The sequence below is a fragment of the Helianthus annuus genome, chromosome 3, assembly GCF_002127325.2.
Source record: "Helianthus annuus cultivar XRQ/B chromosome 3, HanXRQr2.0-SUNRISE, whole genome shotgun sequence".
NCBI lineage: Eukaryota > Viridiplantae > Streptophyta > Magnoliopsida > Asterales > Asteraceae > Helianthus > Helianthus annuus.
The window spans coordinates 43,981,156-44,004,799 of NC_035435.2; the positions used below are offsets into that span (position 1 = coordinate 43,981,156).

Sequence of the window (23,644 nt, forward strand, 5' to 3'; positions counted from 1 at the left end):
AAGATATAGCCCATTTTCAATCCCTTTCTTTGTCCACTCCTTGATTTTCTCCCCCTTTTTGGCATTATCTGCAGGGAGGTCATCAATATAAAGCACAGTTGGAGGAGCAGTGCCAGTGGTAGTCAACAAATGGGCCTTAAGAGCCTTGATGTCATCGTTTGTATCCCTGAACCTAGACTCCATTGCCTTTTTGAGATTTTGAATATGTTTTTCATGTTGTTTCTCAGCCAACAGAAATTGTTGATGGAGAAAAGGTTGAAAGAGGTTCCAGAGCTCATTTGTAACATCTGCTGGTGGTGGAGCAGGTGTTTGAGATGGAACAGCAGTGGATGGTACCTTTTGAATTGTTAACAACTGTTGCAGCATTTCTTTAATTTCTGCAACAGATGTATCCAATTTTTCAACACGTTCCGTCAATTCCTGGTACTTTAAACCATCACCCAATTGAATGGGATCATCTGATTTCCCACTAGCAGTGGTTTTATCAGAAGTGGAGGTAGGGAGTGTACTCCAAACATCAACAACTGATGCCCCTTTTTCTTGGTACTGGGGTCTTCTTCCTTCAACACTTGATAATCTTTTGATGTTACCAGTAGTTAGTACAAACTCACTGGCAGATAACAGAGGTGTTATAGAAGGAATTGCCTCCAAGGAAGTCTTATTGATGTAACCACTGGCCAAGTGTAAACCTGTAGGTTCAACACTTGTAGTGGCTGTTTCACTTGGAATACCACCAAGAGTTACGTGTAACTCAAGGGGTGTAACCTCCTCAGGTTGTGTTGGTGGGTTAGTAAAGATTGATACATCAAGCCCAGTCTCTTGTTGAGGTACTTTCTCATGAACGGGTGATTGAGAAGGACTGGTTTGTGCTAGATTCAAATCAATTACATCCAACAGCAGTTTGGTGTTTGGTGGAATTGGGGATGTGAAGGTAGGTTTAGAAAGCGGAATTGCCCCAGGTATTGGGCTGTGGAGGATGGAAACGAGTGCTTCCAGAGCCTCATGATGTGGTGACCCTGTATGTACAGCCTGTTCTTTTTGTGAAGAGACAGGAGGAGTTTCAGGTATAGGTTGAGATATTTCTACCAACTGTTGTGAGGAAGTAGCAACAGTGGTTTGTTGTGATTTTTGTGCAATCACAGGCAGTTGCTCTGGTATCTCATCCTCCAGAGTTGCCTTTTTGATGGGTTTGGGGGGTTTTTGATTTTTCTTTTTCTGTGGTTTTTTGGTGATTTTAGGTGTGGGTTTTAAGACAGTTGTTTGGCTGCCTTGATCACCTTGAGCAGTGGGCTCAGCAGCAGATACCTGAGGAGCAGTGTTTGCTGCTAAAGTCTGCTCAGGCACCTTTGCTTGTGTTTTACAAGGTGCTAACATTCTTGAAAATGTTTCAACAGTTAAGCTGTTTATTTGAAAAGATTCACCTTGGTTTATTACCGCAATATCATCCTTACTGAACTTTTTCTCAAAATAATAACTTAAAAATCTTGGGAACAGTAAGAATGATTTTGTTTCAACATTTTTAACCAAATCATTGCAAATTGCCTTGGAGTAGTTAAGTTTTTCTCCTTGTAAAATAGCATACCCCAAGTTTTGAATTTTCATTGGTATTTCATTAAAGGAAGTGGTTTTGTTTGAAACACACATGAGAAGGGTATGAAATAAAAATCTGGTTGCAGAAGGGAAGAAACCTTTTTGTAAGGTGTCCCTCTTCATTGTGTCTGCATACCCTCTCTCAATGAAGTCAATTTTTAACTCGTTTTTAGGGAAAGAATCTTTACCTTACAGATCATTGAGTTGAAAGACTTCAGATATTGATTGCGGTGTTATTCGGACTGCTTTCTTCTACAGAGTAGAGTTAATGGCTATGACATCTTTTCCTTGTTTTTCAAGGATGAAATTTTTCCAAAACTCTCTCTGAGTTTGCAGGTAAATCGGTGCATCAGCGGTTAACAAAGTTTTGTACTTTGAGGCGTTGAGCAGATCGAGGATGGAATCAAATGTGTCGATGGTACCGGGTTTTGTGAGAAGACCCAGTAGATTATGAGATGGTTTGTGTGGGATTTCGGTGGAGGTAGCCTTTTGAGAGGCCCCTTTAGAAGCTTTTGCGGATGATTTCGATTTTGTCATTTTGAAGATGAGAATCGAAGATGAAGTTGTGAAGGAATTTGACGAAATGTTTTGGAAACTGCTTTGAGAAGAGAATTTTTGAGAATTCAATTCGACAGTGAAACCTTGTTTGGGTGTTGAAAAGGGGGTTTTATAGAAGAAGAGTGAATGCTGACGTGGCAGCAGTTACAAAAGGTCTGACCCCTAAGTACTGCCCGCATGCCATCTCCTGGTGAGGTGAAGGACAGTACTTTTAAACAGTACAGGTTGTGAAAACAACTGGTGAAGACAGTAGTTGTAGTGATAATGGATGACAGTGGATGCTTTTTACCATCAGTAGATAGCCTAGCAGTGGATGCACCACTGATTTTGACCATCAGTGGTTAACCAAAGAAAATGAGAACAGGGGATGACTTTCAACAGAGGACAGACTTTTGTAGCAGCACAGACTTTTGAACCCATCAGTGGTTATGGCAGACTTTTAGGATTTTAATGAAAAATTCATTTTTAGCTATTTTTAAGGATGGATTTTTGATTTTCTGAAAACTTTTTAATGCTTTTATTCATAGAAAAACAGGATTTTGCCTGTTATTCCATGTTGAGCATACCAATCCTAGAGATCAAGCTTTCAAAGGTAGATGTGTCTAATGCTTTGGTTAGCACATCTGCCAGCTGATCCTTAGTTGGAACATGATGCAGGGAAATCAAACCTTTTTCATAGCAATCCCTCACAAAGTGATGTCTGATGTCGATATGTTTGGTGGTTGAATGGGAAACTGGATTTTTGATGATATTTTCTGCTGCCTGGCTGTCCAAAATGGGTGGTGTCTTCAAGGCAGTGATACCAAAATCCGGTAACTGATTTTGAAGGCAGAGCAGTTGGGCTGTACAGCTTGCAGCAGCTATGTATTCTGCCTCAGCAGTGGATGTGGAAACAGCTGCTTGCTTTTTGCTTTGCCAAGACACTAAGCAATTGCCTAGGAATTGGCACCCTCCTGAAGTGGACTTCCTTGTTTTATCACATCCAGCAAAGTCACTATCTGAGAAACCTGAAAGCTTAATTTTACCATCAGCTGGATACTAGATACCTAGTGTGGGAGCACCTTTGAGGTATCTGAATATCCTTTTTACAGCAATAAGGTTTGACTTTCTAGGGGATGATTGGGATCTTGCACAGACACATGTTGCAAACATGATATCTGGTCTAGATGCAGTTAGGTACAATAAAGACCCAATCATGCTTCTATATAAGGTCTGATCAACCAAATCATCCTTTTCTTCAGACATGACCAATTTGTTGGTTGCAATGGGTGTACTACATGGCTTACAATCATCCATATCAAATTTCTTTAAAAGTTCTTTTGCATATTTGCCTTGATGGATGAAAGTGCCATTTTGCAGCTACTTTACTTGGAGACCAAGAAAGCACTGAGTTCACCCATTGCACTCATTTCAAACTCAGCTGTCATGAGTTGTCTGAACTCTTCACACATTTTATTACATGTGCTTCCAAAAATGATGTCATCCACATAAATCTGGACAATCATCAAATCCTTTCCTCTCCATTTTAAAAACAGTGTTTTATCAATCCTGCCTCTGGTGAAACCAATGCAAAGTAAAAAGGTGGAAAGAGTTTCATACCAGGCTCTGGGTGCTTGTTTCAAGCCATACAAAGCTTTGTTTAGCTTGTAGACATGATCTGGATAAAATGGATCCTCAAAACCTGGAGGTTGACAGACATATACCTCTTCTTGAATCTTACCATAGAGGAATGCACATTTTATATCCATTTGGTACACCTTGATATTGTGGTTGACAGCAAAGGCCAGAAAGAGTCTGATTGCTTCAAGTCTTGCAACAGGAGCGAATGTTTCATCATAATCAATTCCCTCATCTTGTCTGTAGCCTTGAACCACAAGCCTGGCTTTATTCTTGACAACAATGCCCCTTTCATCAGTTTTGTTTTTGAAGACCCACTTTGTGCCAATAGGACTTACATTCTCTAGCAGTGGTACAAGCTCCCATACTTGTTGTCTTCTGAACTGTTGGAGCTCTTCTTGCATGGCCTCTACCCAGCTGTTGTCTTTCAGTGCCTCTTGGTACTTGACTGGCTGATGGAGTGATAGAAAGCCAGTAAAAAAACAAATGTTTTGGGACTGCTTTCTTGTGAGCACCCCTTCATTGATGTTGCCAATGATTTGATCTGGTGGATGAGATTTCAAGAAGATTAGCTCTCCTTGGTAGGGAATGATGGCATTTTGTGGTGAAGGCTGCAGATGTGTATCATCTGAGCTAACCACTGCTGGTGACTTTGATGACCCAGCAGTGGCTTCAAAGGGTGGAGGCATTGGAGGTAAAGGTGTGAACACCTGCTGACTTTGATCCACTGTTTGAGGACTTTTGTCAGCAGTGTTTGATGAGGTGGAAGCAGTGGTTAAGGGGCTACTTTGGTCAACAACTGTTGAGGTAGCAGTGGTTGAGCTTTGACAACTGTTTTGAACAACTGATGCTCCCCCTTTTGAAGCAGACTTTTGAGGAATGATGATTTCATATCCATAGTCTGGTGATGAATCCTCTGATGGACCTGCAGTGTTAGTCTTGACAGCAGTATTTTCAAAAGTGAATTTTTCAAGATCGAACAATTCTGCAGGATTTGCAGGGATTTTCAGTGATGAAAGTTCATTGAACTTTACATTCAAGGTCTCTTCCACTGCTTTGGTCCATGTATTAAACACTTTGTAGGCCTTATCAGTGGATGAGTATCCCAGGTGATATCCCATATCGATTTTGGCTGCAAACTTTGAGATAGAATCTTTTAAGTTTAAAATGAAGCATGGGCAACCAAAAACTTTGAAATATGAGATTAATGGCTTTATTTTATACAGAATTTCATAAGCAGTCTTTTTGTGCCTGGAGTTGAGTAAAACTCTGTTTTGGACATAGCAAGCAGTGTTTACTGCCTCTGCCCAAAAAGTTAATGGCAAACCTGAATCTGCAAGCATAGTTCTGGCAGCCTCAATCAGTGTTCTGTTCTTTCTTTCAACAACCCCATTTTGCTCTGGTGTTCTAGGAATGTTGTACTGCCTTACAATCCCTTTCTTCACACAGAAGGCATCCAACTCCTTATTTTTGAATTCTGTGCCATTGTCACTCCTGAAGACTTTTACTGGAAGGTCAAATTGCTTTTCAACCTGTATCACAAAGTCTTGCAAAATACCTACAGTCTCATCTTTGGAGTGTAAAAAGAAGGTCCATGTAAACCTAGAGAAGTCATCAACAATAACCAAACAGTATCTTTTCTTTTTGAGACTCATGACTTGCACTGGGCCAAACAATCCATGTGCAGCATTTGCAAGCACTGGGTTGTTTTGGACTCTTCAATGGACTTAAAAGAGCTCTTGTGTTGTTTTCCTTTTAAACAGGAAACACAGTGTTCAGGACATGAAAACATTTTTTGTGGTAAGCCTCTTACTAAGCCATTTTTTGAAATTTCATTGATTGTTTTGAGATTTGTGTGTCCCAGTCTTTTGTGCCATAACTCTGTCTCTTTGTTAGAGGTAGCTGAGAACAGACAGGCATCAGCTCTGGACACTCTCTTGACAAGTCAACAACATAAACATTGCCACTTCTTTGAGCAACAAGTTTTGTTGAGCCTTTCTTGATTATTGCTTCAATCTTACTAACCATTTCTGGTCCGACAATCCTACAACAATCCTTTGTGAAGAATGATCCAAACCCTTTATCACTCATTTGAGACACACTCAGGAGGTTGAATTTCAGATTATCAATAAGATTGACATTTTCAAATTTTACATTTCCAGACTTTACAGTACCAGACCCAGAACTTTTCCCTTACTATTATTACCAAAGGATATATCACCCCCTCCATGAATTTTGAAATCTTGAAGAAGGGCTTTACATCCTGTCATGTGCCTGGAGCCTCCACTATCTACATACCAAAGACTATCTAAGCATGCAGAATCTCCCTGCACATGAAGTAAAGGATTAGTTCAAAAAGGTTTCTAAAGCCAACAGGGCTTTGGATGGGGTCTCAACAGTGTCTAGGTTGGAGGCAGATGCATGGACAGTGGTTAGCTCAGAGGTTTGTACATTTTTGGGAATGTATTTCTCTAACCACTGTTGGGGGTCTTGACCTATCATCTGTTGATAACCAAAAGGATGCATGTTCACTTTTGGTTTAGAGGGCTTTTTGTAAGTCTCATAAACGTGTGGAATCCTTTGGTATGATGCTTTTTCCTTGCCTTTTCTGAATTGATTGGTTGGAGGTGCATCTCTCACCTGTACATCCCTTTGAACAGATGTTTGGTTCAGCTGTTTTGTGATAGCAGTTTGGACAGATGATGCTGATGAACTTAAGGATGTTTTTGCAGTGTACTCTTTCTTCTTTTCATCAAAGTTTTTGAGATACACACATTCCTTAGTTTTGTGGTTATTTTTACCACAGATGGTGCAGCTTGCAGCAGGTGAAATGTTGCTTGTTTTGTTTATATCATATGCTTTTAGATGAAAAAACAATCTTTTGTTAGATGATTCTTCTTTTCACATAATTCACAAAACAAGTTTTTGATCTTTTCTCTTTTCTTTCTTTTCTCAGATTCCTTTGCAACAGAGTTTTGAACCTCTGTTGGGATATCTTTGATAGGAATGACTCTTGCTTTTGGAGCTTTTACACCATCAGTGGTTGTGAAATCCATTGGTTTGAAATTTTCAAGGATATCACACTCATCAGACCATGTGGATTTAAATTGGTATTTCTCAATTTCCTCAAAAGTTGAGGATCCCACAGATCTTTCCAGAGTAATTTTGTTACCAAGTTTGTCGGTTATTTTAACCTCTTGGCCATTTTTGTTGGTTGGTATGATTTCAGGAGAAACAACTTGCATTGCAGCAGTGCTTGCAATGTCATCATATTTTCTATGACCTATACCAAACTTGACATTGCTTTTAAGCTGTTTCTCAAGCATAACCTCATACCCTTTGCAAGACTCCACCCACCTTTCACAGGTGATCTGGGTAGACTCTAACTCTTTTTTGCAAACTTGGTATTTTTCTACCATAGTTTGGAGTTGAGTTTTGGTTATGCTTTGTTCTTCTTTCAAACTGCTGATCTCTTTATCTTTTTCAGCCAATTTGTTTCTAAGTCTTTCAATGACTTTTCAAATTTGACCTCATCAGATAAGATTTTATCTCTAAGGTTTTCATTCACCTCTTTAATGTTAGCAAACGCAATAATACAGTTGTCTGAACACAGTTTTTCAAGAACTTGAGGTGATACCTTAGCAGCAGCCATCATGGCACAATCACATTGATGATTATCTTCTTCATCAGCTCTCTCTTCTTCATCACCAGCTTTCTTCGGCTCTTCTTCCTCTTTGTCTTCTTTGGACCAAGGGTCGGTCAGTGGTTCAATCAGGGTTTCGGAATTTTCTTCCAGCAGTAGTTCACCAACAACTGCAGTAACCACTGCTTCAGCAACTTCATCCACTGTTTCAGCACTTAGCTGTTCACCTTCAGCTTCATCCACTTCTGGTATTGACTCTAATGCCATCAAACAAAATTCATCTTTAAAAGCATCATTAGAAGCATATAGAGCGAAATTTTCATCACTAAGCTCTTCAGGCATGCTGCTCCAATCAACAAAGCCTTGTGTGAAAAAGCTTTGTTGATCTGGTTGTGTCACAGTTGGAGCAGTTGTTTGAGGTGCAGCAGGTTGCACTTGTGCCTGAGGGACAGGGGCTTGAACATACTGAATTTGTGGAACAGTGGTTTGAACATAATGCACCGGCACAGGGGTTGCAGCATAATGAGCAGTGTTAACATGTGCTGCAGGGGCATATTGGGTATAGTGCACAGTGTTTTGTTGTTGTGGTCTAGGATTTGTGCTAGGGTGAGTTATTATGGGACCAGTAGTTTGACTCCTACATTCTCTAGCAAAGTGACCTAGCCTACTACACTTGTAACACTTGATTTTCGATTTATCCAACCCCACCCTAAAATTTCCATGAAGCCCTGGAAATTTTCTCCCTGTTCTTTTGTAGAACTTGCTTGTTCTTACACTAAGCAAGGCCAACTGATGCAAGATGTCCATCTCTTCTAAGTCAGTGGGATCAAAATGTTGCAAATCATTCAGCTCAAAACACAAATTATCTGACATCTGGTTTTCAGTATTTGCTGTGAAAGCATAATTTGTAGAGTGAGAATCAGAGTTGACGAAGTTACCCCCAGCTGTTATGTCAATAAAATGATCACAACTCTGATCCTTACTACTACTGCCAGATTCTTCCTGACCAAACAGAGCTGTGCTGCCGAATGAATAGTCATCAGCAACTTTACCAGACTCTTGCAACCTCCGTTTTTGGTTCAACTCCCTTTCATAGGTCAGGAGTCTACCATGGAGTTGGGTCAGGGTCAGATCTTTGAATTCAGTTGAATTCCTAGTGACAAAAACAATTGTGTCCCATTTTTCTAGCAATGATCTAAGGAACCTGCTATTTCGGGTTGCATTTGGAAATGTAACCTTAACAAGCCTTAGCTCACTGATGAGACAACTGAAACGTTCAAATTGTTGGGTTAGTGATTCCCATTTGATGTGACAAAATGTTTCATACTGCTGATTCAGAATTTCCCTATTGTTTTCGATAACCTCCTCTGTTCCTCCGAACTGTTCCTTCAATGCATCCCACAATTCTTTTGCACTGTCACAATGTAACAGTCCAACATAGATTTCGTTGGGGAGAGCAGAGGCTATGATGCTAAACGCTTTGGCATCCAGTTCAAACTTCTGAAAATCCAATTCAGTGTAATTTTCAGTTGGTTTAGGAACGGATTTTTTGGCGTCCTCTGCGCTTGGCACCATAGGAACATGAGGACCGAAAACGACAGACCTCCAACATCCAGTGTTTTGTTGAGCGAGGATGTGACGTATCCTTCGCTCCCAGATGTTGTACTCGTTTCTTTTCAGCATAGGTGGTTTAAACAAAGAGCCAATGTTATTTTTATCATCTTGTGATTGCGACATCTTTCGGGTTGTTTTACAGGTACTGGTTTCAACTTTATCGGTGATTAAACCTTACTCTGTTTTTCAACACAACGAACAAACGATCAGTATCAACAATTTCGAGCTGAACTATTTACGTCAAAATGATTGTTAGATCAAGTTTGACTGTCCTGGCTCTGATACCAATTGTTAGGATCTGAGTTTGGATTGATTGTGATTTGTGTTTGAATTTAGATAAACAAATGAAAGAGTAGTGCAGCGGAATTTAATGGAACCAAACTTTTCACAATCAAACAGAAGAAATGCTATCAATCATACATTTTCTAACACTGAATCAAATGATTAAATTTATTTTTAAACTCTGATTACAATGTGTGTATGATATGCAAACTCCCCCTCAGCCTGAGCTCAGTGTTTGTTCGTGCAGAAAGAAGATGGTGAATGAGCTAAACAGAACAGTACAGAGTACTGTTCTATTTATAGGCACTTGCAAACCACTGAGCATCAAAGCTGACGTCACCATGAAAGTGACATCTAACCTCCTAACAAACTCTAACCTCTGATCTATACAAACACTGCTATGCTAACAACTGATATTACATTTCAATGCATAAACTAAACATAAATTGCTGCTGCATCCTTCCACTGATGTGAATCCAGCAGTACTTGTCATGATCAGCAGTGCTTGAACCAAGGCAGTAGATCGAGCAGCAGAGCTTTAGTTCTTCTATCAGACTTTGTCTTGGTCAGCAGTTGTAGGTCAGCAGATTGCATGATCAGCAGATAGGAGGTCAGCAGATGTTGAAACCACTTTCAAGGGGAGAGACTTGCAACCAAACATCTGCTTATTCTGAATTTGCTGCTGTGATCCAGTTTTGGCTTTTATTATCTGTTCCTTTGGTAGGGTTCAATCCCAACAACTGCTTTTAGTGCTGATGGTTCGTCTAGTCCAAATGTTAGCACTACAACTAATAGTGGTGGATGTTTTTCATCATTTTCAAGTTTTGATCCAAATAGCACAACATCAAGTCCTCAACAGCAGAATTCTACAAATCTTCAATGCAATGTGACTTTGAACATTCAGAATGGTCAAAATCAGTCTCCTGAAATGGCTAAGCAACACATGGCATCTCTTGTCGCCATGTTAGAGTCGTATGAAAGCCTGGTCGCAGGAAGAATTGGTAATCCAATGCTTACAAAAGAAGATTATGACCAAATTGATGCAGAAGAACTTGAATTGATGGATGTGAAATGGTATATAGCCAGTGCTGTTAGAAGAGCTGAGAAATTTCAGCAAATCACCGGCAGAGATGAGTTTCGGGGATTGGCTACCTCTCCATTAGGTTTTGACAAGTCTAAAGTTACCTGTTTCCATTGCAAAGGAAAAGTACACTTTAAACGAGAGTGTAAAAACCAAGAAGCAACTGGGAATCAAGATAAGAACAATTATTATCAGAAATCAATTTTTCATCAGATTGAGCAACAACCATCATCATCTCGTGCCATTGACGATGGAAAGAAGAAAGCTTTGATTATTCATCAAGATGATGAAAAAGTTGCCGAGGGATTTAGTTGGGACAAATACATACCTGGAACAACTCTTGTTGCTAGAATTCTGGGTGAAAATGAGGCTAGTCAGAAAAGAATCCCAATTTTTCCAGATCTAGGAAGTGATGTTGATACTGATGATGAGGAAGAATATTTTAAAAAATGTAGAAAAAGCATTGATCCTGACAGTTTAAATTTTTTCTATGCAGATAAAGTTGAGATGTTGAATCAAAAGAAGATTGACAGATTGAAGAGAGAGCTGGAAGCAGCAAAGTTACTCGCTGATGAAAAGGCAAAGATAGAAGCTGGAGAAACAAAAGTTGAAGCAGTGACTGAGAATGCAATAGAAAAAACTATTGAAGTAGAGAAAGTGGTAGAGAAAATAGTTGAAGTTGAAAAAGTTGTCGAAGTAGAGAAGATTGTTGAAATAGAAAAAATTGTTGAAATAGAAAAAATTGTTGAAGTCGAGAAACTTGTTGAAATTGAAAAGACTGTCGAAGTTGAGAAGATAATTGAAAAAGTGGTTAAAGTTGAAAAACCATGTTTGAAATGTTCAGAATCTTGCAAAGCTTGTGAGGAGAAAGAAAAGAAGATTGCTGAGTTGGAAAAGATTAAAGAAGATTTATTGTCTGATGTGAAGTATGTGAAAGAGTCATATGATGTTCTGAACAGAACAGTTGATAGTCTGAAAAAGACGAATTCAGAAATTGAAAAAGCAATGGAAAAAATGAGCGCAACATTAATGACAAAGCAGAGCGTCATCAATGAGTATATTGAAGATTGTGCTAAGCTGAAGCAGGAGTTGGAACTTGAGAAGATTGAGAGTGAAAGGATTAAACGATTACTGTTGAGTTATACTACTTGTGATTATTTGATTGATCGTGTTTATCCTACTGTTGCAGGTCTGGAGGAATTCAAAGAGAAAAAGACCAAAGATACTGACACTGGTAATAAACAAAGTGTCAAGTATAACAGATGTCCGCCCCCAATCTTTGAAAGTTATTCTCCCAGAAATCCAAATGAGGAACGTGTTAATAAGGCTCTCAACATCAAGTTAAAGTCTGAAATCATTGATGAATTACCAGACAATATTGATGTCACATTCACAGCATCTGATACTGATCATGAGTCTGAGTTAGTAAAGAAAGTTGTCGATCAGGTGTTGGATACGGATGAAGGGTCAAAGTTGGAGTCTAAGTCAGATAGTTCGAGTTTGTCTGAGAAGAGTCCGTGTTCGCCGGTCAAGAGGGTTTACAATAAGGAATTCTTGTTATCAAAATCTAATTTGAGTGATGGTTCAATCAAAGTAGCTTATACTTTGAATGATTCAGACAAATTATATTCTGATAATGAATTTCCAATAAGAAGTGTAAAAACTGAAATGATTAAACAGGTTTTCAAATTAGCAGAAATTAACATTTCTGAAATAAAAGATTTAAATCTTAAGGAAAAACCTAACAAATACACTTCTTCAAGAATTCAACAAAGAGTAAACAGGAAAATGGATTACGGTTGTGGTTATGGTTTTCAAAAGAAACCAAACCATAATGGTAACTTCAAAAAGAAAGGTCTTGGTTTCATTTCACCAGAAAATTATAAAAATCAGAAAACTTATAAACCAAATACAAAATTTGTTGCAGGTGGAAGTTCAGAGGATGAACAGAAGAAACCTTTCTGGAAACAGTCAAACCAGGAGTTTCTTGCTGAAGTAAAGAAGAATGTGAAAAAGTTTGCTAAGAGAGTTGACAGAAGAACCTGTTTTAAATGCCAAGAAGTTGGGCATATTGCTTGGAATTGTCCCAAGTCCAACTACAAAGAACAGGGAGTTTCTTCTAACTTTGATTCGATAAGAAAATTTGTTGATAAGACAGAACTATCTTTGAAAAATGATAGAATGTTTGAAAATTCTAGTTCTGAAAAAGGTGAAAGTTCAAAACAGTTTTACAAAAGAAAAGGTGATATGAACAAGCAAAAATGGGTTGTTAAATCTGAGAGTAGTTCTGACAATGAATCTGATTCCATAAAATCAGAGGAGTCTTTGGTTGAGAAAAAGGATGTGAATTCCGTTCCAGAGGTGAACGATGAAAATTTTCCTCCATTATCAAAGGAAAATCTGAAGTCGAAAGTTGGTAAGGTTGAGATCTCAAATCAATTCTTCACTGGTAAAGGAGAATTTGATGTTGAGAAGGCTTTCAATGGAAAAGTCAAGCATATTTTTGGTAAGATGGTTGACAGAAAGGTGAAGGGTGCTAAAGAATTTTATAAATCAAAATGTTGGTGGGATAGATGTGTCCCATAATCACCCAAGGCTGGTCAGGCTTGGGTGGACATAATGTTTGAGTAAACACCTGACTTACCGGAGCTCCCAGGTTGGTAAGAGTGGAGCATGTATCGGCATCTTTCTTTGTATATGGTTGGTTGGTAAATCTTACAAGTGGTACAGAGGTTTATTCTGTCAAAGTGATTATTCAAGGTCATTAATTTGAACTTGATGTAATCCTCATGCAAGTGATTAAAAACAAAGTGATGCGATGACCCCGATTCTACATGTGATAAAATCAACAAAACTTATTTTCCGGAAAAACCATTTGATTAAAACAAACTTAATTGTTTTGAAATCATAATGGGAAATGGTTTGTTGAAAGGGGGAGTTCTGATTGTTTATGCCAAGTGGATAGAGATATGAAGCGATTCGATATCAGTTGTTACTTTACTTGTACAATTTACTTTCAATTTCCTTTAGATGTTTTTGCATTTTAGGGGGAGTAAAAATTTCAGAAAATCCAAAAACATTAAAAATTCAAAAATGAGTTTTGGTGTATAAAAGAGGAAATGATAGTACATCAGTGGACTATCACAACATGCTAAAGAAATGGAAAGTCAAAAATGAGTTTTGGTGTATAAAAGAGGAAATGATAATACATCAGTGGACTATCACAACATGCTAAAGAAATGGAAAGTCAAAAAGTGATAAACGGTCTCACTGATGATATGCCAGTAGGTTTTTGCACATTTAGTAGATTGTGACGAGATATAAACCTAAAATTTCAAATTTGCTTATTTTGTGGGGAACATTTCTTGGATATATAGGTAACCCCTGAAATCTTGTTTGAAAGGTGCCTCTTTCTGAGATACTAGGTCTTTATACTCAGTGATATCTGGGGTATTATCCCGGGACTTCTGATTTTGCGGAAGCAATGGCCTAGTCCCCGGAGAATACTTTTCGCTTGCTTGAAATATAGCCCACCCTCAGCATAAAAAATGATAAAACATTGAAAAATGCAAAATCATGTGCTGATGTAAAAATGATCCTCTAAAGGGGACCCACCAAAAGTCGAGCCGTCATCTCTCTGCTGAACGAAAGTTCTGACCTGAGCTCTCACGGTTTCGCAATAAACCCCTTACAGATATCATCTAGGTATATTCACCTGTAAGACTGAATATTGGGATCTGGATACGGGAGTATATTCAAGAGGTAGGACACGCGAATAAGTTTAAGTACTTAATACATTAGTCTCGTATCTCGACACAGTTGAACTTTGTGTGAAAATTTAAGTGGATCAGTATACTGACAATCTAGGTGAATTGCTTAGAACTTAAAATGAAATTAAGCTTAACGGTGTTGGTGATATGTCTCATAAACTGATATGATCCTCTTACACAAACTCACAAAAATATCATATATAAATATTTCTTTTCTGCATTTCATTTCTGTTATGTCAAAAATCCAAAAAGATTTTCGGTGTGTTTTGGCATAATTTTAAAAAATCCAAAAAGATTTTAGACAACTGATGTTGAAAAGCTGAGTTACAAAATTCCGAGTGCTAAACATGACGAACAGGTTTGGGAGTTATGTTTTGAAAGAAAATGATATTCATACAAGTGGTTCATCAGAAAATCTCTATGATAAATCATTGTTAAATGATACTTGAAAATGATGTGTTAAAGTTGAGTCTATAAGTGATTAGCAAGGTTTCTATTTTTGTTGTATCGCATTTTTTTTATGAAACTTATGTTTTGGGTAGAGGATTTGCAGGAGAGCCTGTCTGCGATGCTTGAATCTGAAAATAGCCAGACGACGATCCCAGCACAAGTTGAGGGGGAGTATGTTAGAGAAGGGGAGTCTGAATGACAAAGAGCAAGGTTCTGATCAAGAGATTGCTGATGCTGATGAATCTAAGGAATCAAGAGATCTGATCAAGAGAAATAGAGTATGATAAGAGCCAGATCGAGTTTCTGGAAGCCCGAGGAATGAACTCACCTTTGATTTGCTCGGTATGTTAAACTAACCGTCCAAGTTGGTCAACCCAAACCCTACCATGGTTACCAAACAATATCAGTTTCACAATCATTCACGTCACATGTTTGCACACAGTAAATCATGTACTTTTACACGGATTGCTTTTATCATAAAATCATGACATGGCATGTATCAGTACTCAATTTCGCATGCAAGACCATATCCAATGTGATTATCACAAATCAACACATCATCAGATGAATGTTCTAACCATTCCAGACAAGTCAGATTTTTCGTACTTGGTCAGTATCGTTTTCAAGCAACAGTTAACATTCGTAAACACAAACATCCAACATTACACACATCGTATACTTCTACTGTTCCATCTGTAACCCTTACGACGAAGTATACTAGCGACGAAGAACATACTTCGTCGAAGCCGTGTGTGACGAAGTATCCTAAATGTTCGTCGGGCTATACTTCGTCAAGCAATCAATGTTCGTCGGGTCCCATGTGACGAAACATCCCCAAGGTTCGTCGGGGTTGTGCATGACGAAACATCACTATTGTTCATCGAAATCACATAGTCAACAGCTAACACATTTTCAAACCTGAGCAATGGATCTACGGCAGTTACTTTGCTTAATCCAACCAACCCTAACATGAACAATCATCGACGATACAAACGTAACAGTTTCCATTTCACACACATATAGTTATAATCAAACAATGATCATTAACACACACAAACCCTAATTCTAAATCCACTAGATTCATGTAATTCGTAATTTGTTCGTGACCATCAAATCAAATCAATCCCCTAAATAAACATTAAACCTTACTTTGTATAAATTCCTAACAATGAGTCAATCCAAACACACATGAACATAGAACATCATATCATCATTATTTCTATCAGCATGCAATCCTAGCATAACAATTTCATCATCAAAGTACAGCAATCACAGACCAAACTCAATCAGGTGTTAGCCTATCATGTAAGCAATTCACTACGCAGGATTCATCGAATCACCATGTGAACATAACCGCATACACAATCATTATTTTCAATCCTATAACGAAACCCTAGTTTCACATATGATCACGTCAATCTGATTTACAATCTCAGTTTCAATATCATCATTAACTCCTAACTAGACATCACAAAAATATACAAATTGATCAAACAGTGACTTACTAACCGTGAACTTGAGTGTTTAGATAAATCAAGGTGGAGAGCTTCGAGGTTCTACGATTGTCGCCGCACAGGAAGAAAGGAATTAGGGTTGCAGTTTTTGGAATGGTTGCATGCGAATAAAAGAAATAACACTAACAATATGTTGGGGCGTGAATGGGTCTTGGCCTCGGCGAAGTACCCCCTTTTGACGAAGATCATTCTTCGTCGGAGGACTGCATGTGACGAAGATCATTCTTCGTCGGAGGTGTGTTTGTGATGAAGATTAATCTAGGTCGACGAAGATTCATTGAACAGTGGAGATATAATGATACTTTGGACAATTTCTAAGTTAACATACAACAACCATCGTAACAATAGTTTATTCATTCATATACCGTGCAAGGTTACAACGTAGAATGGATTGTGAATACAAGATTATAAAACAAGTGACACGTAGAGAGAAAACCTTGAAATCTCGGGTTGTCACAATTATCATCTTCATCATCATATCACATCTCCATCTTCATCAACAAGACACCATGTCACACCCCAACCGATGGCAGAAACATCGGAGTGAGACGAAAGAGATTGCTCGAGACTTCATAACACTAAATGTGACAAGTATTTAATAACAGATTTTATTTCATTGCTAACAACAAGTACATTGTTTGAAATAGAATTACAACAAGTTTGAAACAAATTAAAGTACAACAAATATTTAAAGTTTAAAGTGCGTTTCTAGGCATCCTACTAGATTATGTACGTCATCATCATCATCAAAAATCTTGCAACACGTTTTAAAGTATAGTTCAATATAAAAGTGTCGGCGAGCATACAAGTTTGAGTACTAGCATAAGTATATAAAAGTTTGAACAAATCCACATGACAAAAATACTTAATGTGACATATGTGCTTGTAATCATTGTAAACAGTTTAGTTATCAATGAAACAATGTTATTTGATCCCAATATTTGTCTGTTTATGTTTGACATTTTGCATGTTTTGATTTTTGTACAATTTCAAACTCTAAATCGCTTTCTGGAGAGTTATATGCAAACCGATCAGCTTAACGCGACAAACACTCCAGAACATCAATATATGCTTAACATACCTTAAATAACCTTTACATAACTTAGAAATAAGTTTTGAATGCTTTTGTATGGCAAAATCAAGTTTATTCGCTTAGAGGGACTAATTTTGACAAACTGTGAAAGTATGCCGATTCGTACAGTAACGGACATTCCGGAACATGATCATAAGTTAAACATACCATAAATATCCTTTACATAGCTTAGAAATGGGCTTCGAGTGGTTCGGTGTGCTAAAATAAACTTTTTTTGGTCATTCAGGGACTAAAAGTGTCAAAAAGTGCATAAGTTTGCATTTTCGCGCATAACTTACGTTCTGAGTACATCCGGAAATCCAAAAATTTATTTAATCATTAAAATATTTTATTTTAGTGATTGGCATGATAAAATTCCATTCGTCGCGTGACTTGGATCGTTTTTCGCGTCTGTTCGTGTTTCGTCGTAATTAACCGAATAACGTTATCGTACGACCAAACGAACCGACATCCGACATATTTTTGAGCATCTTTCATGTCCCCTATGCTTAGGCATCATTGTAGAGCCTTGAAAATAGCTTAACAGGCCTCGAACGCATCAAAATGGCTTTATACATGTGCAGGGACCTAAACAACAATTCTGCCAAACTTATTCAGGCTGGCCGCGTAAGCCAGCCTTGGCTTCTACGCGGGCCGCGACAGAATGCCAGATCTGCAAAAGATCTTTTCCAGCTTGATCCAGCTGTTTCCACAAGTTGCAAATGGTTTCTAAGCATTCTATGGGCTGTTTTGAGGCACCCACGGTATTTCAAAACCATGAGCACACTTGTACGGCTCAGATCAAGGCTCGGTTTTCGATGAATGATCTTAACGGTTACCCAAAAACTATATAAACCCACATCCATTTCACTTGCAACTCACACTTGATCTGATTTCATTCTCGAAGTTGGAGTGTTTGCACTTCATACCTGAGAATAATTAGATCAAACCTCCATTTCTTGGACCTCTTGTAAGTATTCTTTCGTTCTTTTACGCGTTTTAAGCGTGAAAGTCAAACAATGTTAGACTTTCAGCTTTGACCAGTTTATGGTCAATGCGAAGTTCGTTTGAACTTCGCAACGTGAGCGTAATCACCATAGTCCTTGTGACTATACCTACTGATTACCACGTTATTTAGGCATAGTGACGAGTTATAGTTTCGGTCAAAATGCGTATTCTTGCGTATTTTGCAACCAAACTATTCTTGGGTATCAAAACCCTTTGTTTTGATATCAAATCTGTTTTCTAAATTCGTTAAACATGTTCTAACATGTGTAACTCGTCACTTTAGGTTTTGTGCTTATATAGGGTCGTAAGGTGAGCGGTCTAAACAACCGCTGAGACTTTCGAACCCGACCCGTTTGGTCAATCATTAGGATTCGACCAAACACATTTTATGACCATAGTTTCATAAGTAATAACCTTCCGAGGTTATACTTTATGGTCACTTAGTCTACTTAGTTGTATGATAAGTAATTATATGCCTTAGGAAAAACGACCAAAATGCCCTTTTTACGCCAAAATTCATTTTAAGCATCTGTAACATAAATTTTGACATCTAAACTGATTAGGAAACATTATTAGACATGTTAAGGCATATTTTACTTGTCATAGGACTAGTTTGGTGGTCCGAACGCGTTTTACGTGAATGACGCGTTAAAGTAGCGTAAGCTACCTAAACGAGTCGTAATGGGTCGTAAGCACTTAGGATAGGTTCCGTTTTAGAATGTAGGCTTTGTTAAACCATAATACATGAGTTCCTATACTCATTTGGTTTACGAAACCTCATTTTATCCGATCTTCCGATTCAGGTCCGGTTTATTAACGTAGTTACCTATATTAGGTGCCGATTGATTCCGTGATCTTTCTAGCATTGCTTGGTTGTTATCAAAAGACTATTGAGCAATCTCAAGTGAGTACATAGACCCCTCTTTTACTATTTTCAAACATTTTGGGGTGAAACACATGTGCCTACTTGTTACGTTCGTGCTTTTCATGATTTCATAACTCATACTTGCTATGTTCATTAGTATACGTATAGTACATGATTCTATCCATGTTTTTGCTATGTATGTTCATTTATTGCATACTTAGTACATTGTTTTACATCACATGCTAGGTATGTTCATCTGTTGCATACTTAGTACATTGTTTTACATCACATGCTACGTATGTTCATTTGTTGCATACTTAGTACATTGGTTTACATCACATGCTATGTATGTTCATTTATAGCATATTTAGTACATTGTTTTACATAACATGCTTACATTTTGGTATGATATTTGGTTTGTTTAAATGGGACAAAAATACATTCATTAACATTAGCTACGCCGCTTGGTAGTAAGTAATGGTACCATAGGAATTGATAACTCATGTTCCTAAAGTCCTAGGTTTGTTTGGATGGAAGGAATGACTGAATCCAATATACATAATTCAGATAAACCTTTAATTTGTTTCAGGGTTTGTAGCCACAGTCGTAGGGCTTGAATGTATGCATTTTAACAATACCGCATAGATGTTTGTATTAGTAGAGCATTTTTACAAGACATAACTTGATTTATTTCAATACCTTGTTTTGTGCATTTTACCTATGGTTTAGTTGATATGTTTCACTTGCCACACATGACATTTGGTTACACATTACATGATTTACATTTGACAATAGACATTGTTTACACATGAACATTTTTTTGACATTTGTTTACACATTACATGATTTACATTTGACAATATACATGGTTTACACAATAACATTTGACAATTGATTTAAACAAGACAATTTTGGTGGTTTGTTTTGGTAAGTGATTTGAGTAATGAGGCGTGTGTAATATGATAAAAGCATGGTGGATACGCCGCTGGTACTTCCTATATATAAGTGCTTTTGTGATATTACATATCGTAGCGTTATTTAAACCATTTCAATTTAGACATATTACATTTTACATAAATAACATATTTTCACAAGACATTGTTTTACAAACAGTTTAATTTATACAAACTCATTTTACTTGGTTATTTATTTAACCAAACACCTTTCTTTTATATAATCTGATTTCTTATCAAGTTTTCATATGATTTATAAAAGAAAACACTTAACAAGGTTCATGATTAAATTTTTATTAAACATTTCTTTAAACTCAATTCATGAATCATATTTTAATAAAACCTATGTATCTCACAGGCATTTTTATGCTGACGTACCTATTTTCACATGTGTTTTCAGGAGCTGTTGCATAGGATGATCGAGATACACTTAGGCGGACTTGTGCCTTAGTGACATAAAACGAAGATATAACTAGTTTAATTATGTTATGTACTCTTTGTTTCTTTCGTTTTAAGACAATGTATCCCCCTTTGCTTATAAATAAAACATAACTTTAATTACCATGGTTGTGAAACAATAATTTTGTTACAACACTCCCCGACGTTTCTGCCGCGGTTTCGTTGTCTTACGCGGTCGGGGTGTGACAGAAGAGTTGGTATCAGAGCCAATGGTTATAGGGAATTAGGTTATTAGTAATGCTTTGACCTAGACTATAACTTTTCTAGGACCCTAACACAAGTTATCTTGTGTTTAGATCTTAAAACATCCATTTCACCTATCCTTAGGTGATTACCAAAACAAGAACACAATTTTCCGAAACGGTTTTTGAAAACCAATCATCTGTTTTTAAATAATTTGTTATAAGGTTTTGAACCCTTTAATTTTTCAGAATGATTTTGAAAATTTAATCATCCGTTTTTGAATGATTCTTTTGGCCTTGTGCCTTCCAAGTTTTCAAAATCTCGTCAAAGTTTTGGGTCTAAATAATGTGAACACGTGCAATCTGGAAGGGTGGGTGCCTGTACCTCGAGTTTTCTGTCTAGGCTAGAGTGTTCGTACAAATCCACATAATCGGACCAGTTACTCTTACCTGGGAACTCTTGGGGTGAGTGTCCACTTATAGGCTAAAGCATGTCTTCGCGATACATTATTTTTGACCCATTTACTTTGATTAGTGATTGTGTTGTTTGTTTGCTTTGTGACACGAACGAATGACCACCATCTTTGCTTTTTGTCGATTTTTGTATCATCTCATTCTTTTCATCTAATCATCATCACTCGTCTTCTCTCATGTTTCCTCTTCTAGAATGCCTCCTCGACGCGAAAATCCGCTACCTAATGCTGAAATGGCAGCTATCATGGCGCAGCATATGGCTGTGGTACTCCCAGACATTATTGCTCAAGTTAACCAAGCCAACAATAACCAAAATGCTCCATGCAATTTCAAGAGTTTCAATTCGGCTAAATCACTCAAGTTCAGTGGTTCTGAAAGAGCAACTGGGATCCTACAGTGGTTTGAGAGCATTGAGAGTACCTTTCGTCATGTTCAGTGTCCTGATAATCACAAGGTCGAGTTTGCTTCCAATGTGTTTCAGAAGAGGGCTCTTACTTGGTGGAATGGGGTTATGAGAGACCGTGGTGCTGAGGTTGCTTTAGCACAGACTTGGGCCGATCTTAGGGCTCTTATGATGAGGGAATTCTGTCCTCGTCATGAACTGAGGGCTTTAGAAAGGGAGTTTAATGATTTGAAGCAGGATAGTGGTGAGCATCGGGCTTACACTGATAGGTATGAAGAGCTGAGTTTGTTATGCCCTACAATGGTTACCCCACTCGAGAAAGCTATCGAGAGATATATTGATGGCTTACCTGACTCCGTACAAGACATCGTCACTGGTAGTAACCCTACCACAGTTCGTCAGGCAATCGAGTTAGCTGCAACATTGACTGAGTCACAGGTCCGAAAGGGTAAGCTACACAGGAAGGGTGACAAGGGTAAGAAACAGTCATCTGATAAGGGTGAAAGCAAGAAGGTTAAGAGCAAGAAGGGTAAAGAAACTGGTTCTTCGAAAGGGTCTAGGAAGCGCAAGGCTTCCCAGAATTTCGCTATCACTGCCCAAGCAAATCAGGCAGCACCCAACCAGCCCGCACAACCGCCAGCAAAGAAACGATATGCGGGGAATGCACCGTTGTGCAACAGATGCAATAGCCACCATCAACTGCAAGTTCAGTGTCGTTTCTGTACTAACTGTGGGAAGTCGGGTCATCTTGTTGATATTTGTCGCTTTGCTCCCAATCAAGCTGCATGTAACCCAGCTCAGCAGGCTGCTCAAACGCCTGCTCAACAGCAAGCACAAGCTGCACGACCTCACTTTCCTCCTGGTTCGTGCTACAACTGTGGGGACCTTACTCATTATCGAAACCAGTGTCCAAGGCTGGCCAACGCGAATCAGAATCAGGCTCAGGCTCGAGGTCGAGTCTTCAACATGAATGCTAATGAGGCGCAAGCAGACAACGAGGTGGTGAACGGTACGTTCTTTGTTAACAATCAGTCTGCTTCTGTTCTTTTTGATTCAGGTGCCGATAAGAGTTTTGTTTCATTGTCTTTTGAACCATTGCTTCGCATGTCTAGAACGAAACTAGGAAAGCCCTTGACAGTAGAGGTAGCTAGTGGTGAACCCGTTGTTCTTGAATCTGTTCTTCGCAACTGCCAGTTGAACCTTAACAACCATCTTTTTCCTATCGACCTCACACCGATGCGACTTGGGAGTTTCGACGTTATAGTGGGTATGGATTGGTTAGCCAAGCATCACCTAGAGGTAGTTTGTTTCGAGAAGATTGTTCATGTTCCACTTTTGACAGGTGAGATCCTACAGGTTCGTGGTAAGAAACCTGCTAGTAGCCTCAAACTCATGTCTTGTATTCAGGCTCGGAAGTATCTGCAAAAGAACTATGTGGCCTTCTTGGCACATGTTGTAGCAGATAAAGGCAAAGTTAAGACTATTCAAGATATCCCTGTTGTTCGGGATTATCCTGAATTGTTTCCTAAAGAGTTACCTGGTTTACCCCCAGCACGCCAAGTCGAGTTCCATGTTGATCTTGTACCTGGTGCTAATCCTATTGCCAGATCTCCGTATCGTCTTGCACCGTCTGAGATGCAAGAGTTGTCAAGACAGCTTCAGGAGCTTTCTGACAAAGGTTTTATCCATCCTAGCTTTTCACCTTAGGGTGCTCCCGTTCTTTTTGTCAAGAAGAACGATGGATCTTTCAGGATGTGTATCGATTATTGTGAGCTTAACAAGCTTACCATCAAGAATCGATATCCCCTACCTCGCATTGATGACCTCTTTGATCAATTACAGGGTGCTACTTGTTTTTCAAATATTGATCTACGTTCTAGGTATCATCAACTTCGTGTGCATGAAGAAGATATTCCCAAGACTGCTTTCCGCACTCGCTATGGGCATTATGAGTTCACAGTTATGTCATTCGGTTTGACTAATGCTCCTGCTGTTTTCATGGACTTAATGAATAGGGTTTGTAAGCCTTATTTAGATAAGTTCATCATCGTTTTCATTGATGACATATTGATATATTCTAAGACGCAAGCTGATCATGAGCAACATCTT

General features: G+C 38.3%; 1 protein-coding gene across 1 annotated transcript; it reads left to right on the plus strand.

The window, feature by feature from the left end:
- The first annotated feature begins 21,835 nt into the window (after positions 1 to 21,835).
- On the plus strand, positions 21,836 to 22,602 carry LOC118490398. The gene is made up of 2 exons (XM_035988014.1): positions 21,836 to 22,440; positions 22,593 to 22,602. The coding sequence occupies exons 1-2, from the start codon at positions 21,836 to 21,838 to the stop codon at positions 22,600 to 22,602; spliced, it is 615 nt and encodes a 204-aa protein (XP_035843907.1).
- Positions 22,603 to 23,644: the final 1,042 nt, after the last annotated feature.

What these genes read in the sequence shown, in the direction of transcription:
- LOC118490398 (XM_035988014.1), top strand. Translation starts at nt 21,836, where the DNA reads ATGGTTACCCCACTCGAGAAAGCTATCGAGAGATATATTGATGGCTTA.